This window comes from Macaca thibetana, chromosome 6 (assembly GCF_024542745.1).
Source record: "Macaca thibetana thibetana isolate TM-01 chromosome 6, ASM2454274v1, whole genome shotgun sequence".
Lineage (NCBI taxonomy): Eukaryota > Metazoa > Chordata > Mammalia > Primates > Cercopithecidae > Macaca > Macaca thibetana.
The window spans coordinates 105854419-105875902 of record NC_065583.1 but is presented as its reverse complement, the minus strand read 5'-3'; the positions used below and the strand labels follow the sequence as shown (position 1 = coordinate 105875902).

The following is a 21484-nucleotide window of genomic DNA, read 5'->3' as shown; positions in this document are numbered from 1 at the left end:
TAATTTGGAAAATATTTATATGTAATAAAATTATGAGATGGGATCAGAAAGCTTTTTTGCTAACCTTGGTTGTTACAAATGCATTTAAATTGTATTTCTTCTACATTAAGCCCAGAAAATAGGCTTTAATAGATTTGTTCATGGAGACATTTTTAGTATCAGTATAGATTTAAGTATATTTTATAGAGTCCATTTATGAAAAATATAAATATAAGGAGGTAATAACCAGATTGGTATTTTTACTTTACTTTGTAATAATAGTTTATAGCCTATTAATAATAACGTCTCTTTTTCTTAAACTTGGACCATCCAATCAGACCTTAAGAATTTGTATATTCAAAGCATAACTTTCAGAGGTAATTTCTATTTATTACAAATGTGCCCTTAATCAAAGTGATACTTCATAAACAAGCAAATCAAAATTAAAATCAGCATTTGAAAGAAGAAAATTCAGATTATTTTAAAATCTAAAAGTTTTCTTCCATGAATGAAGAAAAGTTAAGTGTTTTTCCTTCTAAAAACAAAACTTTATTTTCAGGTGTAATTATTATATATTGCTTAAATGCCTTTTTCTTCATTCCTAAATTCTAATTTTAGAAGATTCTTTTTCTTCCTAAAGGAGAATAAAGAAAAGATTTCCTTTTTTTTTTTTTTTTTAAGGAAAAGGTAATGTGAACTGAAACCCAATTCTGAATTTCAATTAATTTAGGTACGAACATTAAAGAGTTTTACACAGAATATTTTCTTTTTTTTTTTTTTTTTTTTTTTTTTTTTTGAGACGGAGTCATGCTCTGTCGCCCAGGCTGGAGTGCAGTGGCCGGATCTCAGCTCACTGCAAACTCCGCCTCCCGGGTTCACGCCATTCTCCTGAAGCCTCCCAAGTAGCTGGGACTACAGGCGCCCGCCACTTCGCCCGGCTTTTTTTTGTATTTTTTAGAGACGGGGTTTCACCGTGTTAGCCAGGATGGTCTCGATCTCCTGACCTCGTGATCCGCCCGTCTCGGCCTCCCAAAGTGCTGGGATTACAGGCTTGAGCCACCGTGCCCGGCCCAGAATATTTTCTTTTAATATTTATGTTGTGGAAATGGATAATAGTCTTGTTAGGAAAAATTCATAATCAGTGTTCTCTTTAACAGTTATAAAACAGCAAATGATAAATGATGGCATTTCTGATCTTGGATCCTAGAAACTAAGCTAAACTAGATTTTTTTTTTTTTTTTGTCTTCAGAAATAATGTAGGGAAACCTAACTTATGAAGTATATACTTCTTAAAATAAACGTGAGTTATTGTTCCTGTTTATGATTTAGATAATCCAGGAAAGGAAGTTAATAAACTGAGTGACCATGAACGATCCATCTCTCCACTACTTTTTGAAGAGAGTCCTTCTGATTTGCTGCCCCCAGGAGATCCTTTCCAAGTGAACTTTGAAGAACAAAACAGTCCTCAAATACTCCAAAACTCAATTGTTTTTGGAACATCAGCCGAGGAAGTGGTAAAGGAAATTCGTTTCAGAATCGAGCAAAAAACAACATTGACAGCCAGTGCAGGTATTTAAAAGGGTATTGGTGGCCACTATAGTTATAATTTTCAGACTGGCTAATTCAAGTGTAATATTAGTAGTTTCTCATTATAAAGTATTTAGTAACATTTTACTTATCTAGTCTTTGATTCACCTTCTAATGACTTTACCTATTCAGAATAGCTGTGAACCTAGTAAGTAAATTGGAGTTAAGCAGACTATGAGCCTGAAGAAAAAAGAGATTATAAATTTCTTTCTTTTTTTTTTCCTTTTTGAGATGGAGTCTTGCTCTGTCGCCCAGGTTGGAGTGCAGTGGGGCAATCTCATTCAGCTTATTGCAGCCTCTGCCTCCTGGATTCAAGCAATTCTCCTGCCTCAGCCTCCTGAGTAGCTGGGACTATAGGCGCATGCCGCCATGCCCGGCTAATTTTTTGTATTTTCAATAGAGACGGGGTTTCACCACGTTAGCCAGGATGGTCTTGATCGCCTGACCTCGTGATCCACCCACCTTGGCCTCCCAAAGTGCTGGATTACGGGTGTGAGCCACCATGCCTGACCCATAAATTTCATATAGCTATATTTTTCTAGCACAAAATATATTTTTATTGTTTTTGCATGTAATACTTGATTATTAGTTTTTCCTTGGGATGTCCAAGATTACATTGCAGGAGAGAACCCGGATGGCCACAAGGTAGGAGACAAAAGGAATACTAACTAGCAACATAGCAATCCAGGATCATCTGGTAAAGTTAAAACAAATTGACATATGTTGTTAACCCATGAGGCCATCACTGTCTCTTAGCATAATAACTATTTTTCATCATGAGGACCCTGAACTATCTTGTAAAAGCCAAACTGTGATTAGGTAAATCTTTTCTTTCTACACCAAAACATGAGAATGAATAATGCATTTTAGGAAGATCTATATAACAATTGACATGAACTGTTTAATGAATCTATTTGAATATACCTATTTCAAATTATCTTAATCAGGATTCCTAGAAATTGTAAAACATCTTTCTGAAAAATAGTAATCTGTTCTGTGAATAACATAAAAAGGATACACCAATCTAATTATTATTTTAAATATACTATAACCAGAATCTTCGATTTTTTGCTTTATGTGGATAATCTATGCAAAAGACCTTTTCGAAGAGTAAACATCCACCCTAAATTATATTCTGGATCTTTTCTGAGAGGTAGATATAGAACCACTATAAAAACAATCTGGGCTGGGCATGATGGCTCACGCCTGTAATCCCAGCACTTTGGGAGGCTAAAGCTGGTGGACCACTTGAGGTCAGGAGTTCGAGACCAGCGTGACCAATATGGTGAAACCCCCGTCTCTACTGAAAATACAAAAATTACCCAGGCGTGGTGGTGCATGCCTCTAATCCCAGCTACTTGGGAGGCTGACACAGGAGAATAACTTGAACCCAGGAGGTGGAGGTTACAGTGAGCCAAGATTGCGCCACTGCCTCCAGCCTGGGTGACAGAGCAAGCCTCCATCTGGAAAAATAAAAAATTCTGTATTCCTACTAAAGGTAGTAAGTAAACTAATAATTACACTTAATATTACTTAGCTCAGAAATTACTCTTACATTTTAAAATATCATGGAGAATTAAATATTTCTCATTTTTGCTGCCACAATAACTAGTACAATTTCTTTTCCTAAGACCATAGCAAGCCCTGGGGACATAGATGGTAATCAATTGTTATTTTTAAAGTACCATTATATATCATTTGAGATTTTTTGCAATTAACATTTTTTTCTGTTTTGTTATTGCATTTTTAAAAGTCACACATATCAACTTCTTTGAGTCATCAGAGTATTCTTCTTTTAAGGCATTGCCCCAAATACAATGTTAGCAAAAGTATGCAGTGATAAGAATAAACCAAATGGACAATACCAAATTCTTCCCAATAGACAAGCTGTGATGGACTTCATCAAGGATTTACCCATTAGAAAGGTAAGATTTTTACATACAGTTTATTTTTGTATATGTCCTCTGAATTCTGAAGAGATACTATGTAGGTCAATAGTTAATCATTCTTTGCTAAAATGTTTTAAAACAATAGATAACAAGCAAGAACTATAATGGGTGATAGAATTTGAACTTGAAGAAACCTTTCTGTGAAACCATGAAAGTGAGATTTAGCTTATTTGCTGTAAACTTTTAAGAAAGTAATAATCACAGATTTTTAAGTGAATTCCTGCCAAGGAGAAGAGAAATTAAAAGAATATTTCCAACAGTCCCTTCATCTGTAACTTAGTGCTATCTTAGTTCTAAAGTCTAGATTGCTGCTAGATTAATGGGCATGATGCTTCAAAGAGATTTAGAATTTTAATTGTTTTTGACAAAGAATAAACCAAAATATTTTGCCATTTTAAAAATGGTAAAATTATCCCTCAGGGGTTCCAGAAAGTGTATACTTTATTATTTTTTAGAGCTTCTAGATTTTTCTGCATATATATACTTTTTTTTCAATAATTGCACCATACACTACTGTATATGATCTAGGACTTTCTTTTCTCATTCAACATAATGTACATGAATGAATTTAAATATTTTTCAGTGCTCAGTATGTAATATACAGTAATTACTGACTAGTATATGTAAGGTGTAGCTGCAAAGCAGTGTTTTCCAATGTTTTTCAAGTATGAATAGGTATTCCCTTTAAAAAGGTTCTGGGTTCAAATACCTTTGGAGTGTACTACTCTTGATGTGTCACTATGCATATTAATATATTAAAGATTCATAAATCTTGGAATAAAAAGTTTCACTTAAATTTGTTAATCCCACCATTCCCTAAGTTTATATGAACACAGCACTCCTTTTTTAATGCCTTTTGAACTTACATGAAGCCCTAGTTTAGTAAATGTGGTCAAAAAGTAATTAAAGCAGTTTTCCTGCATGACTTGTGAAGATAGTCACATTATTCGTACCTTTTATCGATTATAAAAGATAAAATGAGCACTTTGGGAAGCCAGGGTGGGCGGATCACCTGAGGTCAGGAGTTCGAGACCAGCCTGACCAACATGGAGAAACCCCATCTCTACTAAAAATACAAAATTAGCCGGGTATGGTGGCGCATGTCTGCAATCCCAGCTACTCAGGAGGCTAAGGCAGGAGAATCGCTTGAACAACCCAGGAGGCGGAGGTTGCCGACGTGGCGCCACTGCATTCCAGCCTGGGCAACAAGACCGAGACTCCAATTCCCCCGCCCAAAAAAAAAAAGTGTAATGAGATTGTAATCTCAATTTTTAGCTTAACTTTAAAATCTATTAATAATAAATATTGATTCTTTTCTAGGTTTCTGGAATAGGAAAAGTTACAGAGAAAATGTTAAAGGCCCTTGGAATTATTACATGTACGGAACTTTACCAACAGAGGGCATTGCTTTCTCTCCTTTTCTCTGAAACATCTTGGCATTATTTCCTTCATATCTCCTTGGGTCTAGGTTCAACATACCTGACAAGGTATCTATATGTATTGTCATTCTGCTTTTTCTTAACGTTTGCTGCAATATCAGTTTTAACCATTGAGATGAGGCTATCTGGATAACATGTTTTAAAATTCTTTCAGGCTAGTTTAATTCAAAATATAATGTTTGAATTAGAGTCAACAGATTGGATGTAGGAGGAAAGGAAAAGAAGAATAAAGAATCACTCCTAGGTTGTGGCGTCAGCAGTTGGGTAGAGAGACAAGAGGAATAATAGCTACTTTCTTTTTTATCCCTACCTTGTTCTTTGTTCAGAACCTAAGAAATGCCAGTAGTCAGGTTGTTGTGAAAAGAAAGATGGCCATATTCTGTAATTCACCCTTTAAGGAAGGAGATGTAATGATTCTTTGAAAGCTTTAAACTACATTTCTTTTCTTTTCCAGATTTGTAAATGATTCATTCATTTAGTACTGAGTACTTTACTTTGTGTTAGGTACTATTCTAGGCACTGTGGATAACAGCAGCGAATAGGACAAATTCCTGCCCTCATGGAGTTTACAGACTAGTGTGAGCGATAGAAAATAATTGTAAAGCAGAGTGAGGGCATAGAAAATGACTGGGGAGTAAGTGTGAAGGGTTAGCAACCATCATCCAAAGGCAGAGAGACCTGAGGGAGCCTGCCATGCAAAGGCTAGAAGAGGGAACAGCTGGAGGAAATACCCTGGGTTTTCTTCCCTGCCACTCTTTCATGTAGGTCTTAAAAAGAGGAACCCTAGAGGTAGAAGGTAAATTGTTGTGGGATAGTAGGTGAAAAGAAGGAAATTTTAAAAGACTGGGAATCATGGAAGTCAACACTGGGCACTATTTTTACAATTTTGTCATCACCTTGTCAGCCTGTCCTCAAAATGACTCCTTTATATTCTTGTATTTAAACTGAAGGACAACAATAAAAATCAATGAGGATGCAGGTAAAATTGATGGACCAATTAAGCCTACTAAATTTTACAGAGAGTGCAAGGCTTGTTGTATTGCTTTTCTCGTCTCTTCCTGCTCTTCAATCTTTTGAGTCCACAGTTAGCTGACTTTAATCTTCAGTGGACATAATGAAAGATAAAGATATCACAGCACCATAAATAATTATATTTGAAGATAGCAGGAAATAAAACTTCATTTTTAATCCAAAATTTTTTTTATTTCCATAGTGCTTGAAAACAATATAGTTCTGATGTAACATAACATATATTAACTTGTGGTATTTAGAGATGCAGGTAAGGCTTTTACATGAAATTCATAGGTAATTTATAATAAAAAATACAAAGCCTACCTTTCCCTCTGCCCATATTCTCTATTCGCCTATTCTGCTTTGCTTTTTAATCAGAGTACTTCTCCCCTTCTAACCCGTTCCATATTTACTACTATATTTGTTTATCTGTCTCTCTCCAATGGGATATATACATTTCCTAAGGGCAAGTACTTGGTCTGTTTCCTTCATTACTGTATCCTCAAGTTCTAGAACAGTGCTTGAATCATAATAGGTTCACTAAATATTTGGAAAATGAGTACTCTACATGTCATTTCAACTTTTTGGTTTTAACTAATCCTGTCAGAGCAGCTAGAATACAGCCAAACTAGGTGGTTCAGATTCCCAATCTTCATCCTATAGCTGTGTACTAAATTCTGACTGAGGTTCTATATAGTGGTATAAATGAATAATGAATAGGCTGTGGGAGAAAGAAGTTAATATACTAAGCCAAAAACTAGATAACTGATTTTAAATTATTTAAAATTCAATTATATTTTATAACTGGAAGATATTACACTATCACTTCCTATTTGTTTTTATAAGTTGTGGTTTTTGATAGTCAGATTTTTAATAGAAGCAATTTCTAATATCTACCTATTTTCAAGTTTGTTCTTTTCAATAGATATAGACTTGATTCATAATCATATTAGCATCTTACCTGTCTATGTTCTTTGCTGATTTATTTTTAGATAAAAATCTGTTTTTCATGATGTATAAATTTTAATAAAAAATTTGAGATCTCTAAAAGGTAATTGATATGTTAAATCCTCTTCGTTAACTAAAAACAACTCAGTCTTTGAAAAATAAAGTCTTTTTTTTTCATTTCAAGGGATGGAGAGAGGAAGAGTATGAGCGTTGAGAGGTAATGTTTTATTTATTAATTATTGTTAATTGTGCATAATTCATGTTATTTTAAACTAATATTGAATTAATTTTTAGTAAATATCACTGAAATAAGAAATCTATTTGCAAATTACTATAACAATTTTTAGTAGTTTACACTCCCTGCAGTAAATGCCTTGGTATAAGACTATTATTTTCGGCCGGGCGCGGTGGCTCAAGCCTGTAATCCCAGCACTTTGGGAGGCCGAGGCGGGCGGATCACAAGGTCAGGAGATCGAGACCACAGTGAAACCCCGTCTCTACTAAAAATACAAAAAATTAGCCGGGCGCGGTGGCGGGCGCCTGTAGTCCCAGCTACTCAGGAGGCTGAGGCAGGAGAATGGCGTGAACCCAGGAGGCGGAGCTTGCAGTGAGCCGAGATCGCGCCACTGCACTCCAGCCTGGGCAACAGCGTGAGACTCCGTCTCAAAAAAAAAAAAAAAAAAAAGACTATTATTTTCAGTTGCTATAATCTCAGAAATTAACTTCAGCTATTTTTTAATGTTGGTTTTAATCCTACCTAGTGAAAACCAAGCATTTTAGAATTTCATATCTTAATTTCTAGCTTGTTTATAAGGACAATTGAGTATTTACTTCAGAAATTTAAGAAGTAACAATTGGAATTCTTCCTAAAATTATTTCAATATTGATGATTAAGCAGAAGCTTAAACAGTAAAATATTACTGATGAAAGAGAGCTTAAAGATGATCTAGGTTAGTGGTTTACAATCTTGTTTGAAAACCAAACGAAATAATGATGGAAACTTACTGTTTGGGGAAATAAGTCATTGTTTGAAACGTCCTTCAATTATCTCCTCAAAGCAGCAAGGTTCCACTGAGACATTTAAGAAACACTGACCTAGGGCCCGGCAAGGTGGCTCACACCTGTAATCCCAGCACTTTGGGAGGCTGAGGTGGGCAGATCACTTGAGGCCAGGAGTTCTAGATGAGCCTGGCCAACATGGCAAAACCCTGTCTCTACTAAAAATACAAAAATCAGCCCGGCATGGTGGCTTACACCTTTAATGTCACCTACTTGGGTGGCTGAGGCAAGAGAATTGCTTGAACCCGGGAGGCGGAGTTTGCAGTAAGCTGAGATGGCACCACTCCACTGCAGCCTGGGCGACAGAGTAAGACTCTGTCTCAAAATCAAAACAAGACAAAACAAAACACTGACCTAGTACAAGGTTGTGTTCATATTCCACATATGTTATTTGTGGTCAGAAAAGCTGAATAACTTTTACAGGACAGCATAATAAATGGCTTTGATAAAAATTGCTATTTTGGGTTTTGGTCCATATGAAAGCAAGCAAAGAGAGATTTTAAAAAAAGCATCCAAAAGCAAAATAGTATTGCCCTATTTGATAAATTTCTCTGCCATTTTCTCTGTTATTGGGAGCACTATTTGATGTACAGGAATGTGTTCTCCACTTTTTTTTTTCTGGAAACTGTCTCCTCTTGGCTTTTTTAAATGGGCAGTATAACATCAAATTTGGTATGAAGTTGGGGGAAAGGAGGTTGCAATTTATATCACAAACTAACTTCTCTAATACAGAAGGAACTCTTATAATCAATAAAAAAAGGGACAGTAAGCCAACAGAAAAAATGAACAAAGGTCTAATTAATTAACAGAAAAGGAAATACAAATGGCTCTTAAAACAAGTGAAAATATTACCATTTTCATTTATAATTAAAGAAATACAGATTGAAAGTTCTCTCAGATACCTTTCTTTCACTAATCAGGTTGGCAAAGATTCTAACATACTCTGTTGGCAAAACTGTAGGAATGAAAATGTGTAAACTTTAGAGGGAGTACATTAGGGTTTTTTTATTGCTTATTAAAACAAGTTTCTACAAATTTAGTGGCTTAACACAACACAGATTTATTCTCTATCATTCTGAAAGTCAGTGGTTCTAAAGTTAATGTATTGGTAGAGCTCCATTTCTTCTAGAAGCTCTGGGAGAGAGTCCATTTCTTTATGAAAAGGTTCTAGAGGCCATAGAAGCTTTGGCTCATAGCCTCAGCAACTTCTTTCTCTGACTGTAACCCTCCTGCCTCCTTCTTATAAGGACCCTTGGGATTACATTGGGCAAAGCTGAACATTCCAGAATAATCCTCAGTCAGAATTTAATCACATCTACTTAAGTCCCTTTTGTCATATAAGATACTAGGTTCACAGATTTCAGGGATTAGGATGTGGACGTTTTTAGGGACCATTATCTAGCCTACCACAGGGGGTAAGAAATTTGATAATATGTGTCAAAATCACAGATACATGTATTTGATGCCATAATTCTTTTATTAAGAATTAATTCCAGAGATGTAGTCACATGTCATTTTACATATATACAGGGTTACTTATTGCATTTTTTATGATAGAAAAAAACTGTAATATCCATGAATAGAGAATTGGTTAAATTGGCCGGGCGCGGTGGCTCAAGCCTGTAATCCCAGCACTTTGGGAGGCCGAGTCGGGCGGATCACGAGGTCAGGAGATCGAGACCATCCTGGGTAACACAGTGAAACCCCGTCTCTACTAAAAATACAAAAACTTAGCCGGGCGAGGTGGCAGGCGCCTGTAGTCCCAGCTACTCGGGAGGCAGAGGCAGGAGAATGGCGTGAACCCGGGAGGCGGAGCTTGCAGTGAGCTGAGATCCGGCCACTGCACTTCAGCCTGGGTGACAGAGCGAGACTCCGTCTCAAAAAAAAAAAAAAAAAAAAAAAAAGAGAATTGGTTAAATTACCTTACATCATTAAATTAGAATATTATGCTGCTATATAAAAATGAGGAAATCATTTACTCATGGGGAACTCTCACCATGATAAATTGAGAAAAGCAGGGTATTAAACAATGTATCTAAAATTCTACTGTTTATGTAAAACATGAGAGGAAAATGTCTAATGGTTTGCTTATTTTATATATATATATATACTTGGAATATTTTTTTTTTTTTTTTTTTGAGACGGAGTCTCTGTTGCCCAGGCTGGAGTGCAGTGGCATGATCTTAGCTCACTGCAAGCTTCGCCTCCCAGGTTCTCGCCCTTCTCCTGCCTCAGCCTCCCGAGTAGCTGGGACTACAGGCGCCCGTATACGTGGAATATTTCTAAGGAATTCATAAGAATAAGAAGCTGACACATTGGTTGCCACTAGGAAAGAGAACTGAGTAGCTGAGGTTAAGGTTAGAAGTAGAAAGGGGACTTTTTACTGAAGAGTTACTTGCTCAGGGTCCATACTCATCATTCTGGTCTCTTTGTATTATCCTCTTTTATGTTAATATCACTTGTCAACTTATTTCAACACTCTTTTGTAGATGAATTCAAAATACCTACATTTAGTCTTATCAGCCTTCTATTTTCAGCTGTCTATTAAACAACTCTGCCTAGGTTCCATGAGCCAACCCCTTAAATCTACTTAAAGGTGTTTCTCATCCAGAAAATCCATGTACAGTAATTGGAATGATGTTCTCATTTGGACTTTCTTAACATAATCCTCTGTAACAAAGTCTATATATACATATACCCTAATCTGTTTTAAGTTCTGGAGGCATTACCATTATCTGTTGGTAATTTTAATTATCTTTTTTGTGATATAATAGAGCAACAGCATAAAATTGTTTCTTTGCTACTCAAGCTTTCCTGTTTAAGTGGGTTTCCATTATTTATATAGATCTTAGATGTTTTTACTTAATTAAATTTTAGTTCATTTGAAAACTTTATTTTGTACTGCAGAAAATATAACTTCATGCTAGCCATATAAACATGCATACCATTTCCAAATTATCCTGGATTATAGTTTACTTTGTGCACCAAAATTATTCTTATCTTTCTAGGACATTCAGTGAGATAAATAAAGCGGAAGAACAATACAGCCTATGTGAAGAACTTTGCAGTGAACTTGCTCGAGATCTACAGAAAGAAGGACTTAAGGTGCTTTATTTTGATATGGTGTCCTTAGTTTTTAAGTTTTTTAATAATAAAATGCTACCTTAAAGCTAGAGTTAGATTAGACATTATTCTTAAAGGTGAATACAAATTAATAAACGTCAGAATAGTGCAGTCCTATCACCAACAGTCAGATACAAATCCAATTCTGACCTATATCTGGAGTCTGTGATGGGGTGATTCTATGAAGAAGCAACTTGTGAGGATAGTGTGGTTCAGTATAATTCAGAGGACTTTACTTCTGTACCTCAGGAGTACATTTGAATAAGTTAAAACCAGAGTTACACTGGCATTAGAGAATAAGGCAGAAGAAAGAATTTGCAGAGAATTGTATTCACATATTACAAATGTCTTTCCAATCATCCTTTAATGTTTTTCTTACTTAGACAATGACTTTCTAAAATAGCCATTTTGTTTCAAGCTTGTAATCCAGGTTGCTTAACACAGGACAACAAAACCTATAAGACTTTGAACTTGCTATTTTATAATCTTCACTCACAACAATTTATATTTAGAGTATTCCCAACACTCTCAAACCAGAGGCAGAATCAGTACAAAGCGTAATAAAAAGGTATTTTTAAATTGCTACACAGGTACAAATACCTGGTTTGATAGAAGAAATGAGACCTAGTGTTCAATAGGTCAGTAAAGTGGTTATAGTGTACAGTAATCTATTTTACATATCAGAATAGCTATAAGAGAACAATTTGCATGTTTCTAGCATAAAGAAAATGCAAATATTTAAGGTGGTAGATATCCCAAGTACACTTATTTGATCTTTACAAAGATCAAAACTATGAGGTACATGTGATAACTTACTATGTTCATATAATGCATCAGTAAAACTATTACGCTAATCAGTGAAAAATTTGTTTTAAAAAAATTAGTACCAAGAGTGGGATATCTTATGAGTATTTTTCTCATAGTCCTTCTCTATCATACCTTGAGTGTAAATAATTTTCTTTTTAAAAAATGTTTAATAAACATTTAATTTTATGATCATTTTAGGTTTCCAGAAAAGTCACAAAAATAATAGAATTTCAGCATACTCCTCACCTGGTTTCCTCCATTATTAACATATTACCAGAGTACATTTGTCAAAAGTAAGAAACTGATATTTCATTCATTGCCAATTATTAAGTCAACCCTAGACTTTATTTGGAGTTTACTAATTTTTCCATTAATATCCTCCCTGCCTTCTAGAGTTCAATCCAGGGGACTACATTGCATTTAGCTGTCATGTCTCTCCGGTTTCCTGGTCTGTGATAGTTTCTTAGTTTTTCCTTCTTTTTCATGACCTCGACAATCTTGGGTATTACCATACAGGTATTCTGCAGAATGTCGCCCAATCTGGGTTTGTCTGATCATTTTCTCATAATTAGATCAGGGTTATGGATTTTTAGAAAGAATATCACAAAGAGGAAGTGCCCTTCTCATAACATCCTATCATGGGGTATATAATAGCCACATGATGTCATGGATGATATTAACTTTCCTTACTTGGTTACTGTTTGCTAGGCTTCTCCACTGTGAAGTTAGTGTTTTTCCCTTTGGAAGTAAGTCAGTAAATCTAATCTACCCTGAGATGAGAGAGAGCAGGAATTAACTTCCTCCTCCAGGGGATACTAAAATATACATAACATAAAATTTACCATTTTAACCATTTTTAAGTGTACAGTTCATACTGTTTTATAACCATCACCACCACCCATCTCTAGAACTGTTTCATTGTCTCCACTGAAACCCTGCACTCATAAAACACTTAACTGTAAAAGGAATTCTTACATTTAAATTGTTTGGCATAGCATCTGACAATGCAGAAGGCACACAATAAGTGTGAGCTATTCATAAGTCCTTTTCAGTGAGACACTTTTAGAAATATTGTTTTCCTTCCTTTGTAGATAATGAATCAACCTCCAAAAGAGATTCAGTAAAAGTAAAAGTGATCATTTAACCTTTCCCTTAATGTAATGGCCTTTCATAAAAATTCAGTTGTGGGGCCAGGCACAGTGGCTCATTCCTGTAATCCCAGCTTTTTGGGAGGCTGAGGTGGGTGGATCACCTGAGGTCAGGAGTTTGAGATCAGCCTGGCCAACATGGTGAAACCCCATCCCTACTAAAAATGGTGGCGGGCACCCGTAATCCCAGCTACTCTGGAGGCTGAGGCAGGAGAACCATTGGAACCTGGAAGGCAGAGGCTGCAGTGAGCCGAGATCCCGCCACTGCACTCCAGCCTGGGCAACAGAGTGAGACTCTGTCTAAAACAAAAAACAAACAAAAAAATTCAGTTGGGAAGGGGAATAATAATTACTGGCTAAAATGGGATTTTAGGTTAGGCATAGTGGCTCATGGCTGTAATCTCAGCACATTAGGAAGCTGAGGCAAGAGATTGCTTGAGCCCACGAGTTCAAGACCAGCCTGGACAACCCAGTGAAATCACGTCTCTACAAAAAAAATTTTAAAATTAGCTGGACGTGGTGGCACGAGCGTGTAGTCCCAGCTACTTGGGAGGCTGAGGCAGGAGGATAACATGAGCCTGGGAGGTCGAAGCTGCAGTGAGCCATGATCACGCCACTGTACTCCAGCCTGGGCAATAGAGCGAGACCCCCATCTCAAAAACAAAATAAAATGGGATTTCAGCTTGTGTTTGGAAAGGGGAGTAAAAGTTTTTGGCTAAAATGGTATTTTTAATTTTTTTTTTTTTTTTTTTTTTTTTGAGGTGGAGTCTTGCCCTGTCACCCAGGCTGGAGTGCAATGGTATGATCTCGGCTCAATGCAACCTCTGCCTCCCAGCTTCAAACTGTTCTCCTGCCTCAGTCTCCCCAGTCGCTGGGATTAAAGGCGCCTGCCGTCATGCCCAGCTAATTTTTGTATTTTTAGTAGAGACAGGGTTTCACCATATTGGCCAGGCTGGTCTTGAACTCCTGACCTCGTGATCCGCCCGCCTCGGCCTCCCAAAGTGCTGGGATTACAGGTGCGAGCCACCACGCCCGGCCTCTTATTCTTTGTGGTATTTTTATCACCATGTTTTATAAATAATTGGTTATACTTCCATAATCTTATGTCCATAAACCTTTCTGAATTTTTCTAACATGTAAATGACTTTTTTCTAGAAGTTAGGAAGTCATACAGAATAATGTATTCTGGTGGGTGCAGTAGCTCATGCCTATAATTGCAACACTTTGCAAGGCCAGGATCGCTTGAGGCCAGGAATTTGAGACTAGCCTAGGTAACGTAGTGAGACTCCATCTCTACAAAAAATAAAAAATTAGCTGGTGTAGTGACATGCACTTGTAATCTTAGCTACTCAGGAGGCTGAGGCAAGAGGATCACTTGAGCCCAGAAGTTGAAGGCTGCAGTGAGCTACAGCTGTGCCAGCGCATTCCAGCGTGGACAACAGAGAGAGACTGTGTCTCATAAATAAATAAATAACATATTGTATATGTTATAGGGTAGAACTGTTACCATTAAGTTGAAGAATGTGAATTTTGAAGTAAAAACTCGTGCATCTACAGTTTCATCTGTTGTTTCTACTGCAGAAGAAATATTTGCCATTGCTAAGGAATTGCTAAAAACAGAAATTGATGCTGATTTTCCGCATCCCTTGAGATTAAGACTTATGGGTATGACTTTTTTATTTTTTTGTTTTTCCTTAAATCTGCTAGGTTTTCCTAAATAATTCACTTTGGGAATACAGGGGGCCCCCAACTTAACAATGGTTCAACTTAATGATTTTTCAACTTTGCGATGGTGGGAAAGTTGTATGCTTTCAGTACACTTTTGACTTACAGTGCGGTTACATCCTGATAAACCTGTCATAAATTGAAAGTATTGTAAGTTGACTTATTATGTTTTCAATTTACAGTGGGTTTATCTGGATACAATCCTATTGTAAGTCAATGAGCACCTGTATTCTCGCCTTCATTTTATTTCTTAAATCTGTTTAGGAAGTTCTTCCTTTGCTGCTGCCATTTATCTTAATTTTTAGACCCTGATGTGTGAAGCCATGATCATTAGTTTAATTCCAGTAAGAGCCAATTAAAGTTGTTCTTTTCCTCATAACTTAATGAAATTCTTGTGGCCAGGTATCTTTCAAAATTCAAAACTTTTCAGATTTTGGAAAGCAAATTCAGTGCATGTAGAGTATATTATGTTTTAATACTTCTTTGTGGATCTGGGGCAACACCCCCTATTCAAACATATTAATATTTCTATAGCAAAACAAAATATTCAGAGACTGTAAAGACTGATGACTTTAATTTAGTCATCAAGTATCACTTGTTGCTTACAATTTTCAGAACTTTTTGGATTTTGGAATTACAGATAAAGGATTGTGACATTGTGAAATCACATCTCCAAGCCATTACATGGTAAAAACTAACAAGCCATGTTTCCAAAGTGAACTGGTTGAAAGTATGTATATGGATCAGCACTCCAAATGCACATTTTACTAGTAAGGAGTGGGTCACTAGCCATACTTTCATTTATGAAAGATATAGCACACACTGAAATCTACTGAATAAAGTGTTAATTAAAAGAGCCAGGCTTGGCCGGGCGCGGTGGCTCAAGCCTGTAATCCCAGCACTTTGGGAGGCCGAGACGGGTGGATCACGAGGTCAGGAGATCGAGACCATCCTGGATAACACGGTGAAACCCCGTCTCTACTAAGAAATACAAAAAACTAGCCGGGCGAGGTGGCGGGCGCCTGTAGTCCCAGCTACTCGGGAGGCTGAGGCAGGAGAATGGCGTGAACCCGGGAGGCGGAGCTTGCAGTGAGCTGAGATCCGGCCACTGCACTCCAGCCTGGGCTACAGAGCGAGGCTCCGTCTCAAAAAATAAATAAATAAATAAATAAATAAATAAATAAAATAAAAGAGCCAGGCCAGGCGTGGTGTCTCACACCTGTAATCCCAACACTTTGGGAGGCCAAGGCAGGTGGATCGCCTGAGGTCAGGAGTTTGAGACCAGCCTGGCCAACATAGTGAAACCCCATCTCTACTAAAACTACAAAAAGTTAGCTGGACACGGTGGTGGGCACCTGTAATCCCAGCTGCTCGAGAGGCAGAGGCAGGAGAATCGCTTGAACCTGGGAAGTGGAGATTGCAGTGAGCTGAGATCACACCATTGCACTCCAGCCTGGGCAACAAGAGTGAAACTCTACCTCAAAAAAAAAAAAAAAAAAAAAAAAAAAAAAAAGCCAAGAGCAGGTATCTATAGAAGCTTAATTCATAATTGCCAAAACTTTGAAACAAGCAAAATGTCCTTCGGTACATGAATGGATAAATAAACTGTGGTACATACAGATAGTGGAATAATATTCAGCACAGAAAAGAAGTGAATTATCAATTCATGAAAAGACATGAATGAAACTTAACTGCATAATGTTAAGTAAAAGAAGCCACTCTGGGCCGGGCGCGGTGGCTCAAGCCTGTAATCCCAGCACTTTGGGAGGCCGAGGCGGGTGGATCACGAGGTCAGGAGATCGAGACTATCCTGGCTAACATGGTGAAACCCCGTCTCTACTAAAAATACAAAAAACTAGCCGGGCTTGGTGGCGGGCGCCTGTAGTCTCAGCTACTTGGGAGGCTGAGGCGGGAGAATGGCGTGAACCCGGGAGGCGGAGCTTGCAGTGAGCCGAGATAACGCCACTGCACTCCAGCCTGGGAGACACAGCGAGACTCCGTCTCAAAAAAAAAAAGAAAAAAAAAAGAAGCCAATCTGAAAAAACTAAATACTGTATGATTCCAACCATATGAGATTCTAGAAAAGGCAAATATGAGTACCATAAAAAATAATTGATTGTCAGGAGTTAAGAGGAGAAGAAGGGATGAATAGGCAAAAACACAGGAATTTTAGGGCAATGAAATGATTCTGTATGATTCTATAATGACACGTCATTATAAATTTGTCCAGGCACACAGAATGTATTCCAAGGGTGAACCCTATGTAAGCTATGGACTTTGAGTGACAATGTTGTGGCAATGTAGGTTTATAGATTGTAACAAATGTACCACTCTGGTGCCACATGTTGATAGTTGGGGTGGAGGGGTATGCTTGTGTAGGGGAAGGGAATCTATGGGAACTCATTGTACCTTCTGCTCAATTTTGCTGTGAACCTAAAATTTCTCTAAAAAATAAAGTTTATTAGAAAAAAAAGAGCTAAAGAGTCTGTATAGTTGACTCCGGTTAGTTACTGGTATTAATGTAATGGTATGTGTCATATATGAATTAAAATCCTACATCATTATGCTAACTCCAAATAGATAGTTAATATTTAATGATATTCTTTTATAAAGGAAGGTAAATTTGTACTTATAATAACAGCTTTGAAATGTGACTTATTTTTTCTCTCTAGCCAACCTTTTGCATATGTCATAGCACTAGACAAAATGTTTTTATGCATTATGAGTGAATTGGCTTTGTTCAATATGAAATTGATTGTGATTGGTTTAATTTAGGTGTTCGGATATCTAGTTTTCCCAATGAAGAAGACAGGAAACACCAACAAAGGAGCATTATTGGCTTTTTACAGGCTGGAAACCAAGCCCTGTCAGCCACTGGGTGTATACTAGAGAAAACAGACAAAGATCAGTTTGTAAAACCTCTAGAAATGTCTCATAAGAAGAGTTTCTTTGATAAAAAACGATCAGAAAGGAAATGGAGTCACCAAGATACATTTAAATGTGAAACCGTGAATAAACAAAGTTTCCAGACATCACAACCATTCCAAGTTTTAAAGAAGAAGATGAGTGAGAATTTGGAAATATCAGAGAATTCAGATAACTGTCAGATATTTACCTGTCCTGTTTGCTTTAGGGCACAAGGGTGCATCAGTCTGGAAGCCTTTAATAAACATGTAGATGCATGTCTTGATGGATCTTCAATCAGTGAAAACTCTAAAGTGTTCTCGTGTTCACATGTTTCTGCTACCAGAGTTAACAAGAAAGAAAATGTTCCTGCTTCTTCACTTTGTGAGAAGCAAGATTATGAAGCCCATCCAAAAATTAAAGAAGTGTCTTCAGTAGATTGTGTAGCTTTAGTAGATACTATAGATAACTCATCTAAAGCAGAAAGCATAGATGCTTTAAGTAATAAGCATATCAAGGGAGAATGTTCTAATCTCCCAGGCAAGTCTTTTAATATTGAACACTGTCATCAGAATTCTTCTTGCACTGTTTCGTTGGAAAACGAAGATGTTGGATTATTAAGCAGACAAGAATCCTGCCAGCCTTACTTATGTGAAGTGATAACAGGCCAAGCTCTAGTTTGTCCTGTTTGTAATGTAGAACAAAAGACTTCAGATCTAACCCTGTTCAATGTGCATGTGGATGTTTGCTTAAATAAAAGTTTTATCCAAGAATTAAGAAACGACAAAGTTAACCCAGTTAATCAACCCAAAGAAAGCTCCAGAAGTACTGGTGAGTGTGTAGTCGTTTTAAATTGCATGATTTTCTAGGAATATGTTTTATTAAAGTTAATGAGATTGTTAAATCTGAAACATATACTATTAAATGGGTAGTTTGTGTATGCCACCATTTAGGGAAATGTTGGTTACCTTGCCATAGGTTAGAATTAACTCAAGCCTATAGATTGTGAATTTGGGGAAAACTTTGGTTTGATCTTGATTTAGCACAGAATGAACTCAAAGGTTTAAGGAGCTGAGTGATCTAATCAAAAAAGAAATTCCTTCAGAGAGTATCTGCGAAGACACAGTGGTAAATTAACTATAACTGCATAACCAGAAAGCCTCTTTAACTTATTTTTTGGTAGTGCTGACTGTACCCAAATTTCACCAATAAAATTAAGTGTAATGCTAATAAAATTAGTAAATTACAAAGAAATTATAGTTTTTGGTGTGTTTCCATATGAACTATATAGTACCACGAAAGTTATTATCTTTAATCAATAAGTTTTAACTTTTTAAATTTTTGTACAACTTTTTAATTATTTCATATTATTCATTATGGAATTTCTTGACTTTTCTTTCCTCTAAAGGTAGCTCAAGTGGAGTACAGAAGGCTGTAACAAAAACAAAAAGGTATGGCTAATTAGAGCTTTAATAAAGCTGGCTACAATATGAAAATTCAATCATTTTATAAATTATTAAGTAATCAATGTTAGAAATTAATTATTTTCTAGAATCTCTTCCTGCATTTTAATTGTGTGTTCCTTTTAATTCTAGGCCAGGATTGATGACAAAGTACTCATCAAAGAAAATAAAACCAAACAATCCCAAACATACCCTTGATATATTTTTTAAGTAAACATTGAACATTTTATCATTAACTTTAAATTGAAACTTGTTATTTTATAATCAATGAATTTGTTCTTTCTGATTTTAAGTTTGCAGATTTATTTAGTGAAGGCAAGTGCAATAATCCTTCCTCAGATGATGTTTACTTTTCTAAGATATATATATATTGATTCCGTATATCTTTTTTATAACCATGAGAATTTTACTTCCATTATACATCATTTGGAAATTAATCCTGTTATGAGATAATTTTTAAAAGGGAAATTAGGAATGAGATAAGAAGGTGGTTTTTTTTTATTATTTTTATACTGAATATAAAAACATATTTGTAAGGGTTCTCAAAGATTTACACAAACCTATATTATCATAAGAATTTTTCAGCACTTAACTACTTTGTTGGCATTGATCCTAGTATCTAAATACTTCATGAGCATTCATAATTAAAATTTATCTTAAGTTCTGTGAAGAGTATTAACATAACTAGTACAAGTGGTTTTCTTCAGGAAAATAAATATCACAGTTATTATCTGCATTAAAATGGTTTTTGCCTAAAATACAATTTTTAATCTGACTTTTCTTATTTAGAATTCCGTTATCTTATGAATAAGCACTTGAATCACTTTTTAAAATATTTAGTCTAAGATGATTCAAAGTAGTTTTATTTTAATACAGGACCTTTAAATGGCAGTATTTCATTTCTTGTCAATTATGTTGGTACTCTCCACAAATCTATAAAGAAGGATGAATTGTACAGTCATTTTTTCATAATCTTCAAGAGAAAATGTGTAATTCAAAAGATTAATGTGTATTAAAACACATTACATATCTTAGTTACATTTCTATCAACATTTTTATTAATATTTGTGAAAGAAGAGAGCTTAATAGTAGTTAGCTTAAGTAGTTTCTCCAAATACTTTTGTGCTATCTATGAGTTCTTCTCAAAAAATAATTATTTAGGCCAGGCACAATGGCTCATACCTGTAAGGACAGCACTTTGGGAGGCTGAGGTGGGCAGATCACTTGAGGTCAGGAGTTTGAGACCAGCCTGGCCAACATGATAAGACCCTATCTCTACTAAAACGAAAAAAAAAAAAAAAATTAGCCAGGCTTGGTGGCACATGCCTGTAATCCCAGCTACTCAGATGGCTGAGGCAGGAGAACCTCTTGAACCTGGGAGGTCGAGGCTGCAGTCAGCCAAGATCTTGCCACTACACTGCAGCCTGGATGAAGAGCGAGACCCTGTCTCAATAATATAATAATAGTTATTATTACTATTTAATTGTAACATGAAGTTGGAAGCCATTTTATGTTACTTCTTTAAGGAGCTAAATCTTTTGTTCTCTAATATTTTTGTTTTCTCTCCTCTTGCTTTTCATATTTTAGCTTATGATCTAAATATATATTTTATATATTATAATATTTTAGGAATAGCTTAATTAAGAACTCATAGACTTTGGCAAAGTGGTAACTGGACTTTTAATTACTAGATTGTTTAAATTAGGCTTAATGCCTGTTAGCATGCCAATCCAATCCCATGACTGATGTTATTATACACTGTGGCAAATACAGAGTTGTAGTGTTATGGTTCTTGATCGTGTGATTTACTTATGTAAATTCTGTACAAATTTAAGTTCAATGAAATATTTAATGTACTGAAAGGTAAATAATACCATATTGAATTATTTTCTGTCTTGCCTTAAGTTTATTTTTATTATCTTCAATATTAGATTAAATGCTAAATTATTTTCATTTAAGGATTTATTTAGTTGAATGTTAATCATTTAGTAATATTTAATAATCATTTGAAATCAAATTTAAAACTTTTATAGATCTAATAGAGATGGTTTCCTTACTTTTCCACTCTTCCTCCCTCTTATGCCTTCATTTTTATTTTCTCTGCCCAGAATTTTCTTCACATTCGTTACTACCTGTTTTGTCTATTATATCCAACCCATTTTCTTTTTATTATAATTTTGATTTGGGGCATTTGAAGAAAATACAGCAAAACTACAAGGACTGGTAATAAGCATGCATAATTTTACCTACTTAGTGAACCTAATATAAACCTAATATAAAGAACCACCATATTTGCAATATATATAACTGGTGAAAAACTAGTGTCCAGAGTATATAAATGA

The 21484-nt window shown here is 35.9% G+C and overlaps 1 protein-coding gene across 4 annotated transcripts in view; it reads left to right on the top strand.

Annotated features, from left to right (window-relative positions):
• POLK (DNA polymerase kappa) overlaps nucleotides 1-21181 on the top strand; it is a 90581-nt gene extending 69400 nt beyond the window's left edge. For all 4 annotated transcript variants that reach the window (XM_050794460.1, XM_050794462.1, XM_050794461.1 and 1 more), the window contains exons 7-15: nucleotides 1309-1548; nucleotides 3367-3491; nucleotides 4836-5002; nucleotides 7098-7130; nucleotides 10981-11077; nucleotides 14544-14715; nucleotides 17551-18510; nucleotides 19088-19130; nucleotides 19275-21181. In XM_050794460.1, the coding sequence (XP_050650417.1) occupies nucleotides 1309-1548; nucleotides 3367-3491; nucleotides 4836-5002; nucleotides 7098-7130; nucleotides 10981-11077; nucleotides 14544-14715; nucleotides 17551-18510; nucleotides 19088-19130; nucleotides 19275-19356 (1919 nt within the window). In that variant the 3' untranslated portion in view covers nucleotides 19357-21181. The remainder of the gene's footprint in view (nucleotides 1-1308; nucleotides 1549-3366; nucleotides 3492-4835; nucleotides 5003-7097; nucleotides 7131-10980; nucleotides 11078-14543; nucleotides 14716-17550; nucleotides 18511-19087; nucleotides 19131-19274) is intronic.
• The last annotated feature ends 303 nt before the right edge of the window (nucleotides 21182-21484 follow it).